This window comes from Sciurus vulgaris, assembly GCF_902686455.1.
Source record: "Sciurus vulgaris genome assembly, chromosome: 6".
NCBI lineage: Eukaryota > Metazoa > Chordata > Mammalia > Rodentia > Sciuridae > Sciurus > Sciurus vulgaris.
The window spans coordinates 42,780,363-42,799,287 of NC_136466.1; the positions used below are offsets into that span (position 1 = coordinate 42,780,363).

The 18,925-nt window shown below is 39.3% G+C and overlaps 1 protein-coding gene across 2 annotated transcripts in view; it reads right to left on the reverse strand.

Moving 5' to 3' along the window:
- MCC (MCC regulator of WNT signaling pathway) overlaps positions 1-18,925 on the reverse strand; it is a 511,343-nt gene that overhangs the window by 287,383 nt on the left and 205,035 nt on the right. Inside the window, exon 1 of one of the 2 annotated variants that reach the window (XR_013764460.1) lies at positions 18,019-18,342. Coding sequence is in view for 1 of the 2 variants with exons in the window: in XM_079143883.1 (XP_079000009.1) it covers positions 18,019-18,230 (212 nt within the window). In the remaining variant the exon portion in view is untranslated. Of the gene's footprint in view, positions 1-18,018; positions 18,343-18,925 lie in introns of those variants that run through there. The other variant, XM_079143883.1, reaches the window with a different exon arrangement.

An 18,925-nucleotide genomic window follows, 5' to 3' on the forward strand; every position in this document is an offset into this window, starting at 1 on the left:
CTCTGCACTATTGCAGGGAAGGAACACAAAGAGAGGAAAAGAGTAATAGGGATCTCTGCTGGCTTCTGTAGAATACTGGAGCCCTTTCCAAGGCAAACCCAATTCCAAACACAGAAGTTGTGAACTTGCTAAACCTAAAACACTGATATGGTACAAGCACAAATATTTACTTTTTGGTTTAGGTGTGATTTTTAAAAACAAAACTTCCATATTTTTTGCAAATAATATTCATTGTGGAAAAATGCTCATTTTGTGCATTGCAGAAAAATCAAGAAATGCAGATGTGCAAAACAGATGAAACTAAAATATAACAATAATTCCAATTATCCCAAGATAATGTTTTTATGTTGATGAATGCCCTTCTAGTGTTCCCATGCCTAAATGTGATATATACTGTTAAGACAGATTTTTAAAAAAGGTTTTCCTTACTAGGTGCCATGGTGCAATTCAGGAGGCTGAGACAAAAGGATCACAAGTTTGAGGTTAACCTCTGCAATTTAGGGAGGGCTTCAGCAACTTAGTGAGACCCTGTTTCAAAATAAAAAGGGCTGGGGATGTAGCTTAGTGATAAAACACCCCTGGGTTCAATCCCCAATACTAACAAAAACCCAAAAACAAACAGAGAAAAAAAAAGTTTCTTTTCTTCCTCTATTATAAAAACCATAAATGCTGATTTTAGGTAATTGGAATATATAGAAAACATAAAGAAAAAAATAACTTGAATCAATGGCATCAATCCTGTTTCCTTAGAAAAGGAAAATAAAAGTTTAAAACTTGAGGATTGTTTACTATTTAGAGGGTTTGTTAATTTGATTAGTTAACTTGCTTTTAATTAACTTACTTTTTTGCAGTGCTGGGCATTGAACTCTAAGTATTGAACTTTGTGCATGTAGGCAAGTGCATGCTAGGCAGAGCTTTGTGCATGCCAGGCAAGTGCTTTACCAGTGAGCCACAACTGGGCACCACTTTCAGATCTCATACTGAGAAAATTAAGTTAGGGAGGTAGGAAAGAAAGGTGTGTTGTGATAATACTGGGAGAAAATTCCAAGTGCTTCCTTCTCACCACAAATTCTAATAGACAATAGCCCTCTGAAATATATTTTAGGGTCAGCACTTAAGAGATAGAGAAAATTTTAGTACTTTACACAATAAGAATGCTCAAACTGAAAACAAAACAAAACAACAAACTTGTTTGGAGAAGTATATTAGATTCTAGTTGTTTTAATTTTAGGTTTTTCTTAATATTTCTACTGACCTAAATCTGACTTTGAAATAAAGACATCATGGACATCAGCCATTCTTTTTCTCATATGACTCTCTAGACTTCCCTGTTAAATCCTCTGCTGCTCTTAGGCAATCACCCAGAATCATAAGCAGCGTGAGCCTGGAGAAAGTAATCTCAGTGATAATCCTGAATATTTTATTGAACAACTGAAAGTAATTTACTTAATGGAAAGCATTACAGAACATGGTGAAATTCCAATTGAGGTTCAATTCATTTGAAGGCAGACTTTCAAGAAAGTAAATCTGTTATTTTGCTTATAAAAGTAATCATTCCACAGTTGACTCTCACAGGAATTTAACACCATTTTTCCACAACCAGTGCTGATATGATTTTACCTCTCTGATACTAAAGTTACCTTTTTGGATTCAATGGAAAACATTTTTAGCCAACAAGGTCTAACAGAGACATGATCTTAATGCATCTGGACTCTGAAACTGAAAGCGGGGAATTTGGACCCCAGAGTAAAAGGTAACATGAGAGGCCACTGGGGGTGGGGGACAGCATGGGTAGGGGTGAGCAAATACATGAATTAGGGTTTCATTTATACCTTTGGCTGCAAATTAGATGTTTTGTCTAGATTAAAGCCATTAGTGGGCACAGCAGGAAAAATGTACTTGAATGTGATATGGTTTGAATTTCTCACATCTAAATATGAATCAGGATAAGAATAATATGGGGCACACAAAAAACCCAGACAGAACCAGGGCTGTTTAAAAGTGATTTGTTTCTACAGTAAAGGGAAAGTTAAGACACATAATAGGAAATCACTATATGTTATTTATGTACATTTGTGCTTCTATAACAAAATACCCAAGACAAGGTAATATAGAGAACAGAAATTTGTTTCTCACAGTTCTGGAGGCTTGGCAGTCCAACACCAAGATGTCAAGATCTTCCAAGATGGAACCTTGTTGTTTTCTCTGGAGAAGACAAATGCCAAATGCCATGTCCTCACATGGCATAAGGGATGGAATGTGGAAAGGGTCTAAGCTGGTTCCCTCTAGCCCTTTTATTATAAATACCCTCATGACTGAACACTTCCCCCAGAGCCCCACCTCTTAATACCACCACAAAGGGGAATACGTTTCACAACATGAATTTTGGGGTAGACATAATCAAACCAGAGCTGGTACCATATTAAGTTTATAATAAATTGTCTATAGTTCTCACAACAGCGTATGGATTCAGTTATTTTCAATATTCTTTCTATCTTGGTGATTTCCCATGCTAATGTATCCCTTCAAGTATTAAATTAAATAAATTATTTTTTATACACATAAAATATCTGAACTAGACTGGATTATATCAGACTGTTTGACAGTCACGATTTTGTGAATGGTTCCTCACTTCAGAATTCTGTCAGTAAGGCCTATTCAGAGAAGGAAATGAACATTTTATTTCCCCAGAATTTCTCTCCAGAGAAGTTCTGTTTCCTTGAAAGGAACATTTCCATTAACCAGGTGGAATGTAAGATGATAAGGCCAAGTTCCTAAATCACAGGTGGCTCCTGAATCACAGCACATAATATTAGGAAAGGAAGCTGTCCCCTGCTGAGAAGCGTGAGAGAGCTCGAGAGAAGAGCACAGAGGGGAGGAAACCTCCAACCTGGGGTGGAGAAGGCTCTCCAGAGGGCACAGGTGTCCAACAGGGACCATGAGGCGTCTTGCTTAAAAAGAAGAGTGGGGCGGGGTGCAGGGTTACGTATGATATGGATCTCCTTCTCCACGTCCTCATCACTTAATAAAATCCATACTGCTCACCAATTCTTTCGCGATTCTATATTCCTCACTAAGTTTCAAATCTGTGTTGCAATGAGGTAAAAACAGATGAAATGAGCAGGAACTGAATCTGAAGGACAAAGGGACAGGGGATTTGGGTTATTAAAATATTCATAATCAGGTCTCGGTATGAAACTTATACTAATGTCTATAAACATGGAATAAAATCTAACAACTAACAAACGACTGTTCTTCTCAATACAAGAATAATTGTCGACGTAATCCGTAGTTCTGCTGATCCTTTACTGCTGTGTGCCTGGCAATGTTTACTTCCTGAGCTTGTGTAGACTATGGTCTTACAAACAAGCAGGGCCTTACCCTCCATTGGGAGGAAGGAATGGCACAGTCATTTGTGGTTAGGGGAGCGATAGGCTTCAAGAGGGTCTGGCTGTCAGAGAATTAAATGAGATGATATTAGCAGGCCCTTCTAGCAATATTCTGCACTTACTAAACAAACAATGAATGTGACACGTTATTCATAGGAATAATAGTAAGGACACATAAGTCCTTTCTGCTTCTGTTTCTGAAGAAAGGTTCTGCCCCGATCCATGGCATGAGACTATTTCTTCAACCATACAAGGTAGTCGGAGTTGGGGAAGGATTACTCCTCTGTCCCTGGACAGTCTACTGGGAACCTGAGGTGGTATCCACCTTTCTCATTACTAGCTCTTTTTCCTCTCCATTTTTAAGTCCAGCTGAAGAAAACTCCAGTATTCCTGGCAATTAGATTGAGATCTCTGGGTTCTAAATGATCTTTGATAGATATCTCTAACAGCATCAAAGCTGCAGGTGTAAATTGGCAGGTGTATTTATCTCAGCATTTAATGCTAAACTGCTAATCCTCCCTGTCATCTAAGGACAAAAAACTACACAACCATGTCAGGAAGTCCCAGCATAAATCCACCAAAGGTTTAATTATTCTCAACTGACAATCAGAGAAATGAAAACCCAGTTTGTGTGTGTGTGTGTGTGTGTGTGAGAGAGAGAGAGAGAGAGAGAGAGAGAGAGAGAGAGGGGGGGGGGGGTGGTGCCACCAGGCTATCCCCAGAAAGGTCAGGGCAGCAGTTCTGTCCCTGTAAAGGAGTAAAGTCAGAAACCCACATCCAGTTCAGGGTGTGGGAGACAGCAACACACCTCTGGGGGGTTAGGAGAAGGGACAGTGCCTCCCATGGACCCACCTCTAGCATCCTCCATTCCCTGGCCGCAAATAAATGGGTAACTGTAAGCTCAAGCTGTGGAGTCAGAGTACCCTGGGTTCACACCTCATCTCATGTGCTACATCCTCACTGCTGAATCCCAGAGGACTTCTCTAATGCTTGTCAGTTCTTGTCAGTAAGTGGGGATCATTAAGTATGGCACAAGGTTGTTGTGAAGTTTGAGCATCATCTAGGTTTATCTTCAACAATCTGAACACGGTATATAGCAAATAATAGTGCTCAATAAGCATCAGCAATGTCAAGAGAAATACAGGTGTCCCCAGCCCTGTGTGACCAAACACAAGCAGCTACAGGGTCCAAGTGTCCCTCCTCCTACCCAGGTCTGTGGTGGGATGAGTCCAAAGAAGAGATTCTCATCTCCTGCCTGAGCCTAAGAGTGACATAGTGAACAAACATGTTCACATACACACCAGATGTAGATTTCAAAATCCTTGATTTTGATATTCAAAATTCAAAAAGCAAATTCCTGTAACTTCATTCTCTATCTAACTTTTATTATAAAGCCAGGGACCTACACAATCCAGCTTCAGGGGGTTATTCTTTTCAAACAAATAATCCAACAACCAAAAGTAATTAAAAAATAAATCAGATCCTTTATTTAGGATCCTCATATGCTCTCAAAGGCAGACTCATAAATAATTCACTGACATTCTTCTTAATGTCCCTTTGCTTTCCTTTTGAAATCCATTGTAGTCCTCTGCACTGGAACTTCTCTCTTCTCTACCCTAGAACTCCGCAAACACAGTGTTTTTACTCTTGCTTTCCACTCCCCTCCCCAGCCATTTCCTTTGGTATAGAGATCAGTTTCTCTCTCTTCCAGCAAGCAGGACTCCCTCTTACTTAGAAGAGGGCAGGAGAGGTAAAACTGAGTGAGCTCAAACACACTTCTCTTTAGTGGCTATAAGAAAGGAGCTGCTCTGCAGACTGATGCAAGCACACAGGAAATAAAGGAACTCCCCTGCCCTGGCACCTTTCTTCTCCCTCATTCTTTTTTTTTTTTTTTTAATTTTAATTTTATTTTTTGTAGTTGTAGATGGACATCATGCCTTTATTTTGTTTATTTTTATGCAGTGCAAAGATTGAACCTAGTGCCTCACACATGCCAGGCAAGAGCTCTGCCACTGAGCTACAGACCCAGACCTTCTCCCTCATTCTTAATCCACTATTATTCTCAAATACAAAGATGGAAAACCTTACTATCCTAAATTAGGACTATGTAACCTTTCACCCTTTGGCATTTTCTTTAAAAAGAAAAAAGTCATTAAGGTATTAACAGTAACTCTACTATTGAAGCCCCACTGAGATAAGTCACTGGAAGAAGGTGGAGAAGAATGATAGGGTGCTGCAGACGGCTCATCTGTTTTTATAAGACACTTCCGACATAAGTGGCATTTGTATTGTGTGGAGGAGACTCCTCTTCCCCTCGCCTACACAAAAGGAAAGGCAGAGAAAAGCTAAGAAAGTGGTAAGTTGTCAGGTATCTACATATGGGACCACTGCCCTCTAGTGTGTGCTTAAAATTCTTCAAAATCCCGATCTCCGAGATCCTTACCCCCAAAGATAGTAGAAAATAGAAAAAACGTGAACCTCTGTTGAACTATCCAACAGAATCACTTTTTAAAAATAATGTATCTTATTAAAAGAGTACTATCTGATGACTTCTCACCACCTCACTGTTATTGGTTCTACTCTTTATCAGACCCTAAGAAATGGACTCCTTGTGTGAGTTCAACAGATTGCCAAAAGGCAAGAAATATGAGAAGAATTTCACAACCAAGGTGGCATAGGCACCACTGGCCAACCAGAACAGATGCCACAAAGATCTACCCAGCAGTAATACTACTTCCCTCCACCATGCTTGCATTAACCACTCGAAGGCTGAATCATGGGGAGGTCAAGGGTTCTTAGGAGAAGGCCCAGGTACGAAAGAGTAGGGACCTTGGTACAGTTAAACATCAACTCTTCCATGGTGGGGCTTAGAGGATATAAGAAAAATAACCCAGTACACCCAGCACAGAAGAGTCCAACAGCAAAGATCTTAGGGAGGATACAGTGCTCCCAAATGTCTTCCCAGTAGCTGTTCCTCCTCTTGCTGATGACCAGGGACATCCCTTTAATCCAAGGCAGGGGTGTGGTGGTAGCACTGTGGGCATCTGGAAACCTACCCTCAAGTCTCAGTGTTTCTACTTCTTCCCAATAATCTTAGGCAGAGTTTTTATTTGGGTCTCTATATCCCCGTTTTTCAAATATAGGGGTTGACAGATGTTTTTCAAGACCATTTCATATGTAGCCTGAAATTATCATCTGTTTTCTTGATCTGGTTTCCTAAATGTGTTCTACATACCAAATTATTCCATATAATGTTTAATGCCAACACCACCAAACTTGAGACAAGTGATTAGTAAATATCTTGAGATCTTCTTGAGAGATCTCCTTTTTTCAGAATTTTCTCTAGTTTCCGTTTCCAAATATCACTTTGAATTTACCCACTTGTACAAATGCATTCAAGATTCGTTTCTGATAATGAGATAGGAAAACAGCAATAGCAACTATTATCTTTTATTGAGCACCTATTCTCATCAGGCATTGTATAAGCACGTAAAGTGCCTTATCTCATTTGATTCCTGTCACAGTCACATGAGGAAAATATCATTATTATTTCTCTTTTATGGGAATGCAGAGACTGAAAGAAGTTAAACTCTGACAGAAAAGCCTTGTGAAATGCTAAAGTCCACATCGTTAGTTACTCTGTTGGAGAACTGAATCCATGCCCAAGTTCCTACCAGTTAGTGGAGAAATGTGAAAAACAAAAATAATTTCATTCTTCCATAAAGTTAAATTCATTTTTTTAATTTACTCACTTATTTGGAGAGAGAAAATTATTCTTAAAAAAGAGTAGGTACTGTCTATTTTGGTGCCTGAAAGTTCTTTCTTTCTTGAAATAATGGTGGTATTAGCTTACAGATTGGCAACATGAAAATTTGGCAAGGCTCAGTCTTTTGAAATGCTACTGGTCCATGAAACTGCAGCATCCGGTAATATGAGCATCATGTATGAACAGCACCGTACAGGCACCCCGTCATTCCCAAGTTTCAAGGCATGCAAAGGGCGGGGGGCCTGACTTTTGTAGGCCTCATTGATAGTTACTTGTTGGTAAGGAGAAGCCTATGCTCTCTTCACAGTGTGACTTAGCACAAGAGAAAAAGAAGGGGATTTCCCGGCGACTCTGTAAGCTACTCAGTCCTTCCATTTGTGACAGAGATATAGAGCAAACAGAAGTTAACCAAAAGGGCAGAGGAAAAAAATCAGAGTAAGCTCAGATTCTGCTAACCAAGGACAAAGAACCTTTCTGGAAAAAAAAAAAATAACTTAAGGCACAGATTCTACACTGTGGGTTTTATACTAATAATAGTAATAACAATAACAGCACAGATTCTTTAAGTACCTCTTCATGTCCACAAATAAATCAGAGAAGACTTTTGTCACATTTAAAGTTCTTGCCCCAAACTATTATAATTTCAATAGGATGTTAGAACTTAATCTCTTTATGCCTGCAGAGTATTTTAGAGATTAAAAGTGCTTGTGAAGATTTTAATAACTCGATCTTTGTGAAGAATTAGAATATACCATAATAAATCATCTCTGTACAGTTTTGGAAATCTCTCAAATGGCAAAAAAATATCCAAAGGAATAACTATTCCTTATTTATGCTATGCTTTTTGACAATTGCTGTATGCTTCTATGCCATGTACTTTTAAAAGTGGGAGTTAAAATGTTAGTTTTGCATTTACCTCCTGTTCTCTTTTATATTGACAAAGGATTGACCTCAGGCAACTTGTTTGTCCTGGCAGGGTTTGACACTGCTAGTTCCAAGTTTCTCCTGGTGATGTAATGGATGTTTTTTGGAGATAAGGAGTTTACAGGTCTCTATGTTTCATTCTATTCCTTCTGGGAAGTGCCTAAGCTTCAGAACCTAAATTAGAGACAAAGAGATAGGGCCACGAGGGGGAATTTTTCTCATAGAAGGGAGGCGAGAGTGAAGAGGTGGAGGTAGAGATTAAAAACAAAGAATGAAAGGATGTAAGTCCTCAGTGAGAAATAAGAAAGAGATAAAGTTAGGAAGAGACTGACCGGGTCTAGTCTAATCCAAAGGTAACATCTGGGGATAATTTAGACTGAAACTATGAGGACCTGCTTCCTTTAACTACTAATCTTGTTCTCTGTCTTCACCAGCCATAAACAAACAAAATAGAGTGGAGTGTCACCGTTTTCAAAAGTGAGAAAATATAACTTTCATATAAATTCAGAACCAACATTTTCTCAAGATTTATTTAGTTCATCAAGGGACCCAATAGGATGATAAAGCTGATTCAAAGGAGAATAGAAGACACTGGTAAATATATAGTCAAGGGAAAAAGAATGCTGGAAGAAGATTGCAAAGTTACAAAATGGTTACTTTATTACCAGGGCAAATAAAATATAACACTTGGGTTTATTTTTCTTGCTGGCCAGAAGTAGTTTATAACTCTACCAGAAAAAAGCATTGATAATTTATCAAACTTTTGCAAATTAACATCCAAAGTGATAGAATCTGGAACATAGTAAGCCAAGTAAAGTCACATTTCCTGACCTATCAGATAACTCTCTTAAGTGCACTAATGTAACTTAGAAAGGGAACCTAGCAATCTTTTTGCTTTATTTCTATTTTTTGGATAATTCTTACTAACAGTTTTCAAAGCACACCTGTAATCCCAGTAGCTCTGAAGGCTGAGACAGGAGGATTGTGAGTTCAAAGCCAGCCTCAACAACTTAGCTAGGACTTAAGCAATGTAGTGAGACACTGTCTCAAAATAAAAAATAAAAAGGGCTGGGGGTGTGGCTTAATGGTCAAGTGCCCCTGGGTTCAATTCCCAGTACCAAAAAACTCCTGAAACAAATAACAAAAAGAGAGTTTCTATACGTAAGTGATGAATCTTCAGAAAGAGAAATTAGGAAAACTACCCCATTCACAATAGCATCAAAAAAATAAAAATAAAATACTTGGGAATCATCTCACAAAAGAGGTGAAAGACCTCTACAATGAGAACTACAGATCACTAAAGAAAGAAATTAAAGAAAACCTTAGAAGATGGAAAGATCTCCCATGTTCATGGATAGGAAGAATTAATATTGTCAAAATGGCCATACTACCAAAAGTGCTATATAGATTCAATGCAATTCCAATTAAAATCCCAATGATGTACCTTACAGAAATAGAGCAAGCAATTATGAAATTCATCTGGAAGAATAAGAAACCCAGAACAGCTAAAGCAATCCTCAGTAGAAAGAGCGAAACAGGGGGTATCGCAATACCAGATCTTCAACTCTGTTACAAAGCAATAGTAACAAAAACGGCATGGTATTGGTACCAAAATAGACAGGTAGATCAATGGTACAGAATAGAGGACACGGACACAAACCCAAAGAAATACAATTTTCTCATACTAGACAAAGGGGTCAAAAATATACAATGGAGAAAAGATAGCCTCTTCAACAAATGGTGCTGGGAAAACTGGAAATCCATATGCAGCAGAATGAAATTAAACCCCTATCTCTCACCCTGCACAAAACTCAACTCAAAATGGATCAAGGACCTCGGAATCAGACCAGAGGCCCTGCATCTTATAGAAGAAAAAGTAGGTCCAAACCTTCAACTTGTTGGCTAAGGAGCAGACTTCCTTAACAGGACTCCCATAGCACAAGAAATAAAAGCAAGAATCAACCACTGGGATAGAGTCAAACTAAAAAGCTTTCTCTCAGCAAAGGAAACTATCAGTAATGTGAAGAGAGAGCCTACAGAGTGGGAGAATATCTGTGCCACTCATACTTCAGATAGAGCTCTAATTTCCAGAATATATAAAGAACTCAAAAAACTCTACACCAAGGATACAAATAATCCAATCAACGAATGGGCTAAGGAAATGAACAGACACTTCACAGAAGAAGATGTACAAGCAATCAACAGATATATGAAAAAATGTTCAACATCTCTAGTAATAAGAGAAATGCAAATCAAAACTACCCTAAGATTCCATCTCACCCCAATTAGAATGGTGATTATCAAGAACATAAGCAACAATAGGTGTTGGCGAGGATGTGGGGAAAAAGGTACACTCATACATTGCTGGTGGGGTTGCAAATTAGTGCAGCCACTCTGGAAAGCAGTATGGAGATTCCTCAGAAAGCTTGGAATGGAACCACCATTTGACCCAGCTATCCCACTCCTTGGCCTATACCCAAAGGACTTAAAATCAGCATACTACAGAGATACAGCCACATCAATGTTCATAGCTGCTCAATTCACTATAGCCAGATTGTGGAACCAACCTAGATGCCCTTCAGTTGATGAATGGGCAAAGAAACTGTGGCATATATATACAATGGAATATTACTGCGCCATGAGGAATGACAAAATTATGGCATTTGCAGGCAATGGATGAAATTGGAGGATATCATGCTAAGTGAGATAAGCCAATCTCAAAAAACTAAAGGACGAATGATCTCGCTGATAAGCGGATGAGGACATATAAGGGGGGGTAGGAGGGGTTAGTGGTAGGGTTAGGGTTAGGTTTAGGGTTAGGGATAAGGAGGGTGGTAAGAATGGAGGAAGAAAGGACTGCATAGAGGGAAAAGAGGGGTGGGAGGGGAGGGGGGAAGGGAAAAAATAACAGAATGAATCAAACAACATTGCCCTATGTAAATTTATGATTTTTAATTAAAATTAAAAAATAGCCTCAAAAAAAAAAGTTTCTAAATCCCTTGATTCTAAAGCAGCAAGGTAGCAAATCTAGATGAGAGAATATAACAAGGAAGATAGCAATTCAAAAATGTAAAAACCTCACAAATGAACACTTTAGTATCTTATAATTGAATGAAGAAAGGGAAAACCAAAAATTAATGTGAAACACAAGAACTGATCATGTGGTTAAACCAAAAAAGAAGAACCTAGTCTATCTCATCACCGCTTCAGAAAGTCCTCATTCATTTATAAACATTTTAAAGATGGTTCTGTATTGGTGGAAATGTGCAGACTTGAAGTGTTCTCCAAAGTGATATAACAATGAATGTTGCATCAAATAAAGTTAACTATATTAATAATTATGATCACACAGCAGATTAGCATGATAATCGACACAGTTCTAATTCATTTACAATCCCTAGATCTTATTAACAGCTTAAAGGAAAAAAAGAAAAAGCTGCTTGGAGTTTCTGACTGTTGGGTATACAGAATAGCAAATCTTGCTATATGCCTTTGCTTTGTTTTTGTTCTGCTGAGGATCAAACTCAGGGCCTCATGCATGCTAGTTAAGCACTATGTAGGTTTTTAGATGTGTGTAATTTTATTTGCACAACTTGTGACTATCTTTTTTTCTTCTTTAAAGATATAATTTACTTTTGCATAAATAAATAAATAAACAAACCAGTAGGCACAAACTATGTCTTCGAATGGGCAAAGTTAGAGTCAAACTGACTAAAGCGAAGAAAGGCAACCTTGAGCAGCACAGCAAGACATCACTATCTTCATCTGCATAGAAATGAGGCCCACTGTACCTGTCTGTGCTTATGAATGTCATTGTAGTCATCATTGAAACATTAGGGGGAAACATGTAACAGGATACTTTCCCACAGAGGACTGGGATATGAGAGAACTAATAGCACAAAGCCCAATGTCTTGGTCTCTACATAGCCAAGTTCTATTACAAAATCAGTAATCATTAGGAAGTGGCAATTCAAGGTTTAAATTTCTAGATTGTGTCTTAGCTCTTTTCTCAAAAAAAAAAAAAAAAAAAAAAAATTCAATATTTATTTGCACTGTCCCTTTCCCTGAAAACCTAAAAAGTGACCAGCAAGCCCTATACTGGAAACTTTCTTGTTCTTTGACACTGGACAATGCCCAGAAGAAATTGCTCATGGGACAACCAGCCTTGCTCTGACCACAAGGCCAGGACACATCCTCTAGGTCAAAGGTTTCAACATGGCAACCTGAATTTGGTGACTCTGCAATGATTATACATCTTAAAATTACAAAAGGAAAAATTAAAAAATTCCCTATATGAAAAGCAATTCAGGGATACATAAAAAATATTGGGCTGTGAATGTAGTTCAGTGGTAGAGTATTTGCCTAGCATGCATGAGACCCTGGGTTTGGTTCCTAGTAACACACACACACACACACACACACACACACACACACACACAAAGTGAAGACCATGTAAATTAAGGGAAGATGGGGAGACAAACAATAAATTTTCATCGATTCTTTTGTATTGGTTCAGGTATTTTATATCATGTGCATAGTTTCTTTGACAGTATAATTTTAATTAACATCAATTTATTAATAAAATGATAACACCAATAATACCTTAACAAATAACATGGATGAAAGAATCTATCTAGAATTTGATATTTTGCTCTGGAATTTTTCAGTTCTATATCTAAAAAATAAAGACCAGTTATGTTTTATGCTTTAAAGTACTTAAATACATCACTATTCAAAATTTCCTAACATTACAATTATACTTGCACTTTTCTCTGGTAACATAAATCTTGGGAAGAAAAGCCATCAGAGAACAGGCAGCACATTTTTCCCATTGTAGCCCCCTCTTTACCAAACTTCTACAGTATCTCATGTTGCTTCACTGATAGCACACTGAATAGAGCTCGGATTAGACTGGGGAATTTCACTCTTGCTCTGTGGTGGGTTGGTACTAAGTCAATTCAGTTAAGTTGGAGCCATGTTTCCTGAGTTCTCTTTGCATATGGTTCTGTGTGGCCATGAGAGACATTCTATGGGAAATACAGAGGGTAGAAGTGAAAGAAGTCATAGTTCTTATCCTCTGAAAATTGGTACAGGACAGCTGTTTATATGCTGCTGATGGCAGAATGCCTGAGATTTGGTAATTTATAAAGAGCATACACTTATCAACTAAAATTCTAGAGTCTGGGAAGTCCAACAATGGTGGTGGCATGTGGCAAGGGCTTCTCAATGCATCATCACATGGCAGAAAGTGGAAGGGCAAAGAGAGGGTGAGGGTGGTGGGCATACTCCCCTTTCATGGTGGCAATATCCTAATAACTTCTTAAAGGTTCCACCTCTTAGAACTGTTACATGACAATTAAATTTCAACATGAGTTTTGGAGGGGACCAAACATTCGAGCCATAGCAGGTACCAAGCACAGTGGCAATATGAACACACTGCTGCTAACCTACTGCTTAACAAATTGATGTACCAGGCTCCAGCTCCCACCAGATTTCCTCCTTCAATTTCTTGGAGTCCTAGGCCAGGTGTTGGTGCCATTCCTCTTGCAGGCAAGAGTAATGCTGTGGCATCACCCACAGCAGGTTGGTTGTGTTAAGAGACAGAAGTGGGTTCTGTGGCTGGGGATATATCTCAGTTTGTAGGGTGCTTGCGTCCCATGCACAAGGCCTTGGGTTCAATCCCCGGGCATCACACACACACACACACACACACAAAGAAGTGGGTTCTGTTTTTTTCTTGCTTTCCAGTTTTTATTCTTAACGGCTAATCTGATGAACCTAGTAGTAACTTCAAGCTCAACACTTGATGCAGAATCAGTAACTTGCATAGACTGCATCACAGCTCCCACATTTGTGTAAGGTCTAGCTCCTACAATAAATCCCTTAATCTAAATCACAAATAGACATCCTGCTACCCAGATAAAATCATGGCTGCTACAGGCCTCTATTCACAATACCAACTTGTTGCCTTTTTATTTTGAACAGTATGTGAAGTTCCGAACTTGTGGTATATCCTGTCTTAGGTAGGAGGAAGACAGTCTTCTGGTGGGCAGAGAAAAGGAAGGGATGCTATAAAGGCAAAAGGTTGGTATAGGAAGCCCCCAGAAGCTTCTCAATGCTAACAAGGCCTGTGCTAGTTATTGGTTTGGTGTCTCTCATCTCCAATCCACCTCTGCTGGGTTTTGCAATACTAGAGTTGAACTCTTTGGTCAATAGAGGGCGCTAGAGGGACACTGGAGGAAGAAGGAATTCCCGCCTTGACTGTTTTGCTCTTCTCTGCTTTCACCCGTGGTGAGTGGAAGCCAGCAGCACAGGACATCCACAGGCCTCACTCCTAGTAAGTTTTAGTGGCATCATCTGGGGGACTTCTCGGTGGATTCTTGCACCATTTGAGCAGGCACCCCAGTGAATTCTTCTGGCAGTTCTACGGACACCTTCTTAGTGACTCTGGATGAGTACTGCAGATGCCCCACTGGATGGCATCCTGGCATGTTGGACTGATTCTAGGGGGTTGATTTCCTGCTTGCCAGGTCCTGGCCTGGAGCATCTTAAGGGAACTCCTCTGCCACCAATGGACACAGCCATTTCCCTCTGCAGAGTCTGGATCAGCCCTGGGTGAACGTGAGCCCTCTTCCAAGTCCTGTTCTGTCCTTGGGCTCTCTGCTTCAAACCTTAGAGGGAGGGGCTTGCTCTTTCTGTGTGCTATTCCTTTATTCATTAAAAAGCTTTCTTTATCCCTTAGTAGGTAACCCTCTGCTCTAGTTAACAATTCTTATTCTAAACTGTTCCTTGTGTGAATTGCTGTGTGCATTGTTTCCTAACTGGACACTGATAAATGCCTCTTACTCTTAATAGTTTTTCCTTTTTTTTTTTTTTAACAGAACTTACTTTTATTAGTTCAGGACTTTGTCTTAGAAGGAACATAAATTACTTCTAATGTGATTTTATTAAAAAAAAGGAACTGCTCAAGTGTGCAGCTGAAAGAGGCTCTGCTTTTCTTTGGCCACATGTCAGGGGTATTTTTCAATTTGGGCTCCATAGACCCCTGTGAGCAGACCCTGAGTCAACAGTGACTGAAACAAATCACCCCAAACACAACCAGGGAACACAATGATTACTATTTCTAATTGTCTGATAGAAAGACTCCAAAGTTATGTCACAAATGGTAAAGATACAGGAAGTGATGAAGAATTGGGGCCTGGACACTCTATCAACAGGGCCCAATGACCATGATTAAGGTTTTTGAATTCAAATGGTATAGAAATGTTTTAAAACATTTTTCCACTCAGTAGAAAAAGCACGTTACAGGACCTTTGGTGCCTGTATTTGCACTTCATGATCCAATTCTCATCAAGGGATCCTCTTAAGTGAGCAACACAGCTTTATTTATTTACCTGTTTCATTTCTGGTGCACAAATTGTTTGTAGAGTTAAAGCTTTTTTTTTCTTTTAACTTATCCAGTGTGTCACCACTGATGGCATGGTCATACTGCAAGCACACCAGCTGGCAGATGCATGGTGCAAGGCTGTCCCTAGGGCACTGGTCTGGTGTAGGTAGGTGCTTGACAGTTCAGTAAGTCGTTTCTCCAGCCTGCCCCTGCAGGGCCACCTTGGCATCATCCTTGCAGTTCTAAAGCATAACCAACAGTACAGTGAGAGGTGTATGGTCAGGGGGCACCTGAGAACTCTGTGCCTTTACTTCCTGGAATACTCAACCCAGAGAAGCTGGTTATGGGAAACCCAGGGGCTGAGCTGATCTCTGACCAGGACAGGGAGGAGAACAGGAAATCCATGGAGAGACTGAGAACCACACAGTCACACAGAGGTAGGAAACTGAAAAACTCCCACAGTTTTCAACAGTGGGTTTGCTGCAGAAAACTGGTGGGTCATGAACCCCAAACCCTTCAGAGCAGGCCACTAGATATTGATCAATATACAACACTGATTTTTGCTGTAACCTGGATTGTGATAGAAATGCCTATCTTTTAAAAAGTCTCAGCTGGATGTAGCACAGGAGGTTCTACTTACTGCATATTATCTTAACATGGAATGGCCTATGTCCACTTCATGTCAGATGGCATATTCCAATAGTTGCCTAGTCTACTGAACATATGGGAGGTGAGGAGAATAGTTACTGTTTTACTCAAACTGCAAGATTGTTCTTGAAGGTTGGCCAAGTGATGAACAATATGATACACTGGATGTGTCAACAGATTTGGGGAGATGGAATCATGCTCTGGTAGTGATTCTGTGTGTGCTTTTAAATATATTTTTCTGTTTTATAATAGTTTTAGATTTACAGAAAAGTTACAAAGATATGACAGAGTGTCCTCATATATTCCACAACCAGTTTCCCCCTGTTTATTAACATCATATAGTATACTATTTATACTATATTTTCTATATATATATACTATATATACTGTGTATATATAGTATACTATACTTGTCACAATTAATGAAAGAATATTCTATTATATTGTTATATTGTTACATTATTATAATATTATATTATTTATCAACTAAATCTGCACTTTATTCAGGTTTCCTTAGTTAGTTAGTTAGTTAGTTTCTCTTTTTTTTGGTATTGAGTATTGAACCACTTTTACCATCAAGGCTATATTCCAAGCTCTTTTTAATTTTTTTATTTTGAGACAGGGTCTCGCTAATCTCCTTTTTCTGATCTGGGATCCCACTGAGGGCCATTTCTTCTTAGGCTGTTCTTAGCTGGAGTTTCTGTTCTCAGAGTTTCCTGGTTTTTGATAATCTTAACAGTTTGAGGAATACTGGTTCAGCATTTTGTCAAATATCATTTAATTGGGATCTGTCTGATCGTTGTGTTTTAATTATTGCTGGAGTATGTAGTATTGTTAGTTCCTTCAAATATCTCACTAAAAACGTCTAAACTAGAGAATATGTCTCATATTTGTAAACCTCTAGTCTACACCAAAGCAGACCATAATACATATAAATCAAGGTTGTGGAGATGCTTATTCCACCATTCAAACTTCAATTTCAAAAAGCCAGGTAGGCTTTGACCTTCCCACATTGATTGGACAGCAATCTCAATTTGTAAACTGCCTGTCACCCAAAATGGCCCAGGCCATCAGCCACCTCCCTTTGTTCCCCAGCTGTGACTTAAAAGAAAGCAATAGCTCTTTACCCAAAGGTCACTGTAGTAATGACTCATCATCTCAGGAGAAAATGGAAGGCTAAAGGGCTGGGGAAGAAATAGCTCAGCAACAGAGTTCATCCTCAGCATGTGTGAGGCCCCAGGTTCTATCCCCATTCCCCAGCACCAAAGGAGGTTAAAAAGAAAGAAACAAAGAAAAGGAAAAGATTAAAGTAAACATAATGAAATTCTAATTTGTCCCATTGTTTTCAACAAAAAATTTTTAAAAATATAAGTAGAAATAATAATCAAACTTTCAATGAAATATTTTTTTGTTTTTAAGTGAGTGAAACCCAAGTTAGGGAACAGAAAGATGTATGTATTTTTATTAGTGATGACTGTTACCATAGAAGTAGTCTAGTTGTTGAAAAGCTGCTATAGATATTCTAGTAATTAAGCCTGTACAAGTTCCAGACCTAATCAAAACACCTTTCAGGAGTCAATTTTGATCTTTTGTCTATTTATTTTATCCTTTTTGGCAATAGGGATTAAACCCAGGACCTCACACATGCTAGGCAAGCACTCTACCCCTAAGCTATATATCCCCAGCCCCTAATTTGGTCTTAATGATGAGATTGACGTTCCTAAGTCCTTAAGTGCTGGCAACTTTGGAGTACTTAACATTACTGGCAATGCTGGAAATGGTACAAAGTTTAGCTCAATAAAAAAGACAATACTCACTATGTGCCCTGGAGCTCAAAATTAAAATATTTGTATTGGAATACAGACAGGCCTAAAGATGTGTTCTATGAACCAAAACACACTCACCGTGTTGGCCAGCTCGAGATAGTTTCCTCCTACAGAGTTGCCAAAATGAGGGGACTGTGTCAACGATTTGTGGAGAGCAGCCTGCTGATGCAAAGAGCTTCTGCTGTACTCGAGTAGCTTCTGTAGGGCCGACTGACTCTGCAAGTCTGGGCTCTGGAGGTCCCTGGCACCAGAATCATATTCCCAGCTCTCCCTGGCTGCTGATAAGGCACCTAGGTCCAGGAGAAGCAGGGAAAATAAAAAGACATTTCCTTCATTAGCCTGTGGGTGGCCAGTAGGCAATGATTTGGAACCTTCTAACTTTTCCATGTGCCAGCATCTCAGAACACATGTGGTGCCCAGGCTGCCTGCTAAGCACTTTCCCTTTCAATTCAACACATGGGGAGCCTGGAGATAAAAGCAATTTTAGGCAAAGCATTCAGAAATAACTACCCAATGAATATGTGCCCCCAAAACAGAAATGCTTAGCAAAAAAGGACTGGAGAGCCAAGTAAAAGGAATCCAGACCTGAGCCACATCTGTCTGTAATTTACACAGGGTTGCTGTGTTAACCTTAGCACCGGCAATTCTTTTTCTTTTGAAGAGGAAGCGAGTGAGAGGACAGAAAGTTAAGACATGGCACTTCATCATGACTTTCTAATGTCAATGTACTCATACCTGGAGGAAGCTCCAGGAAGCTAGACTGTATTTTCCAGTTAAGTATAAACATACAGCTGAATTCTGGGCAATAGAAAGTGAACAAAAGCGGTGAGCATCACTTCCAGACCTTGCTCATAACCCCACAGGCAGATTCCCCATGCCCTTCGCCTTCTAGCTTGGATCAGTTCAGAGGGCACCCTTGGAAGCCATGTGGTACAGATGGTGGAGCCACAGGGGGAAGATGCCTGGATCTCTGAATCATCTGTTC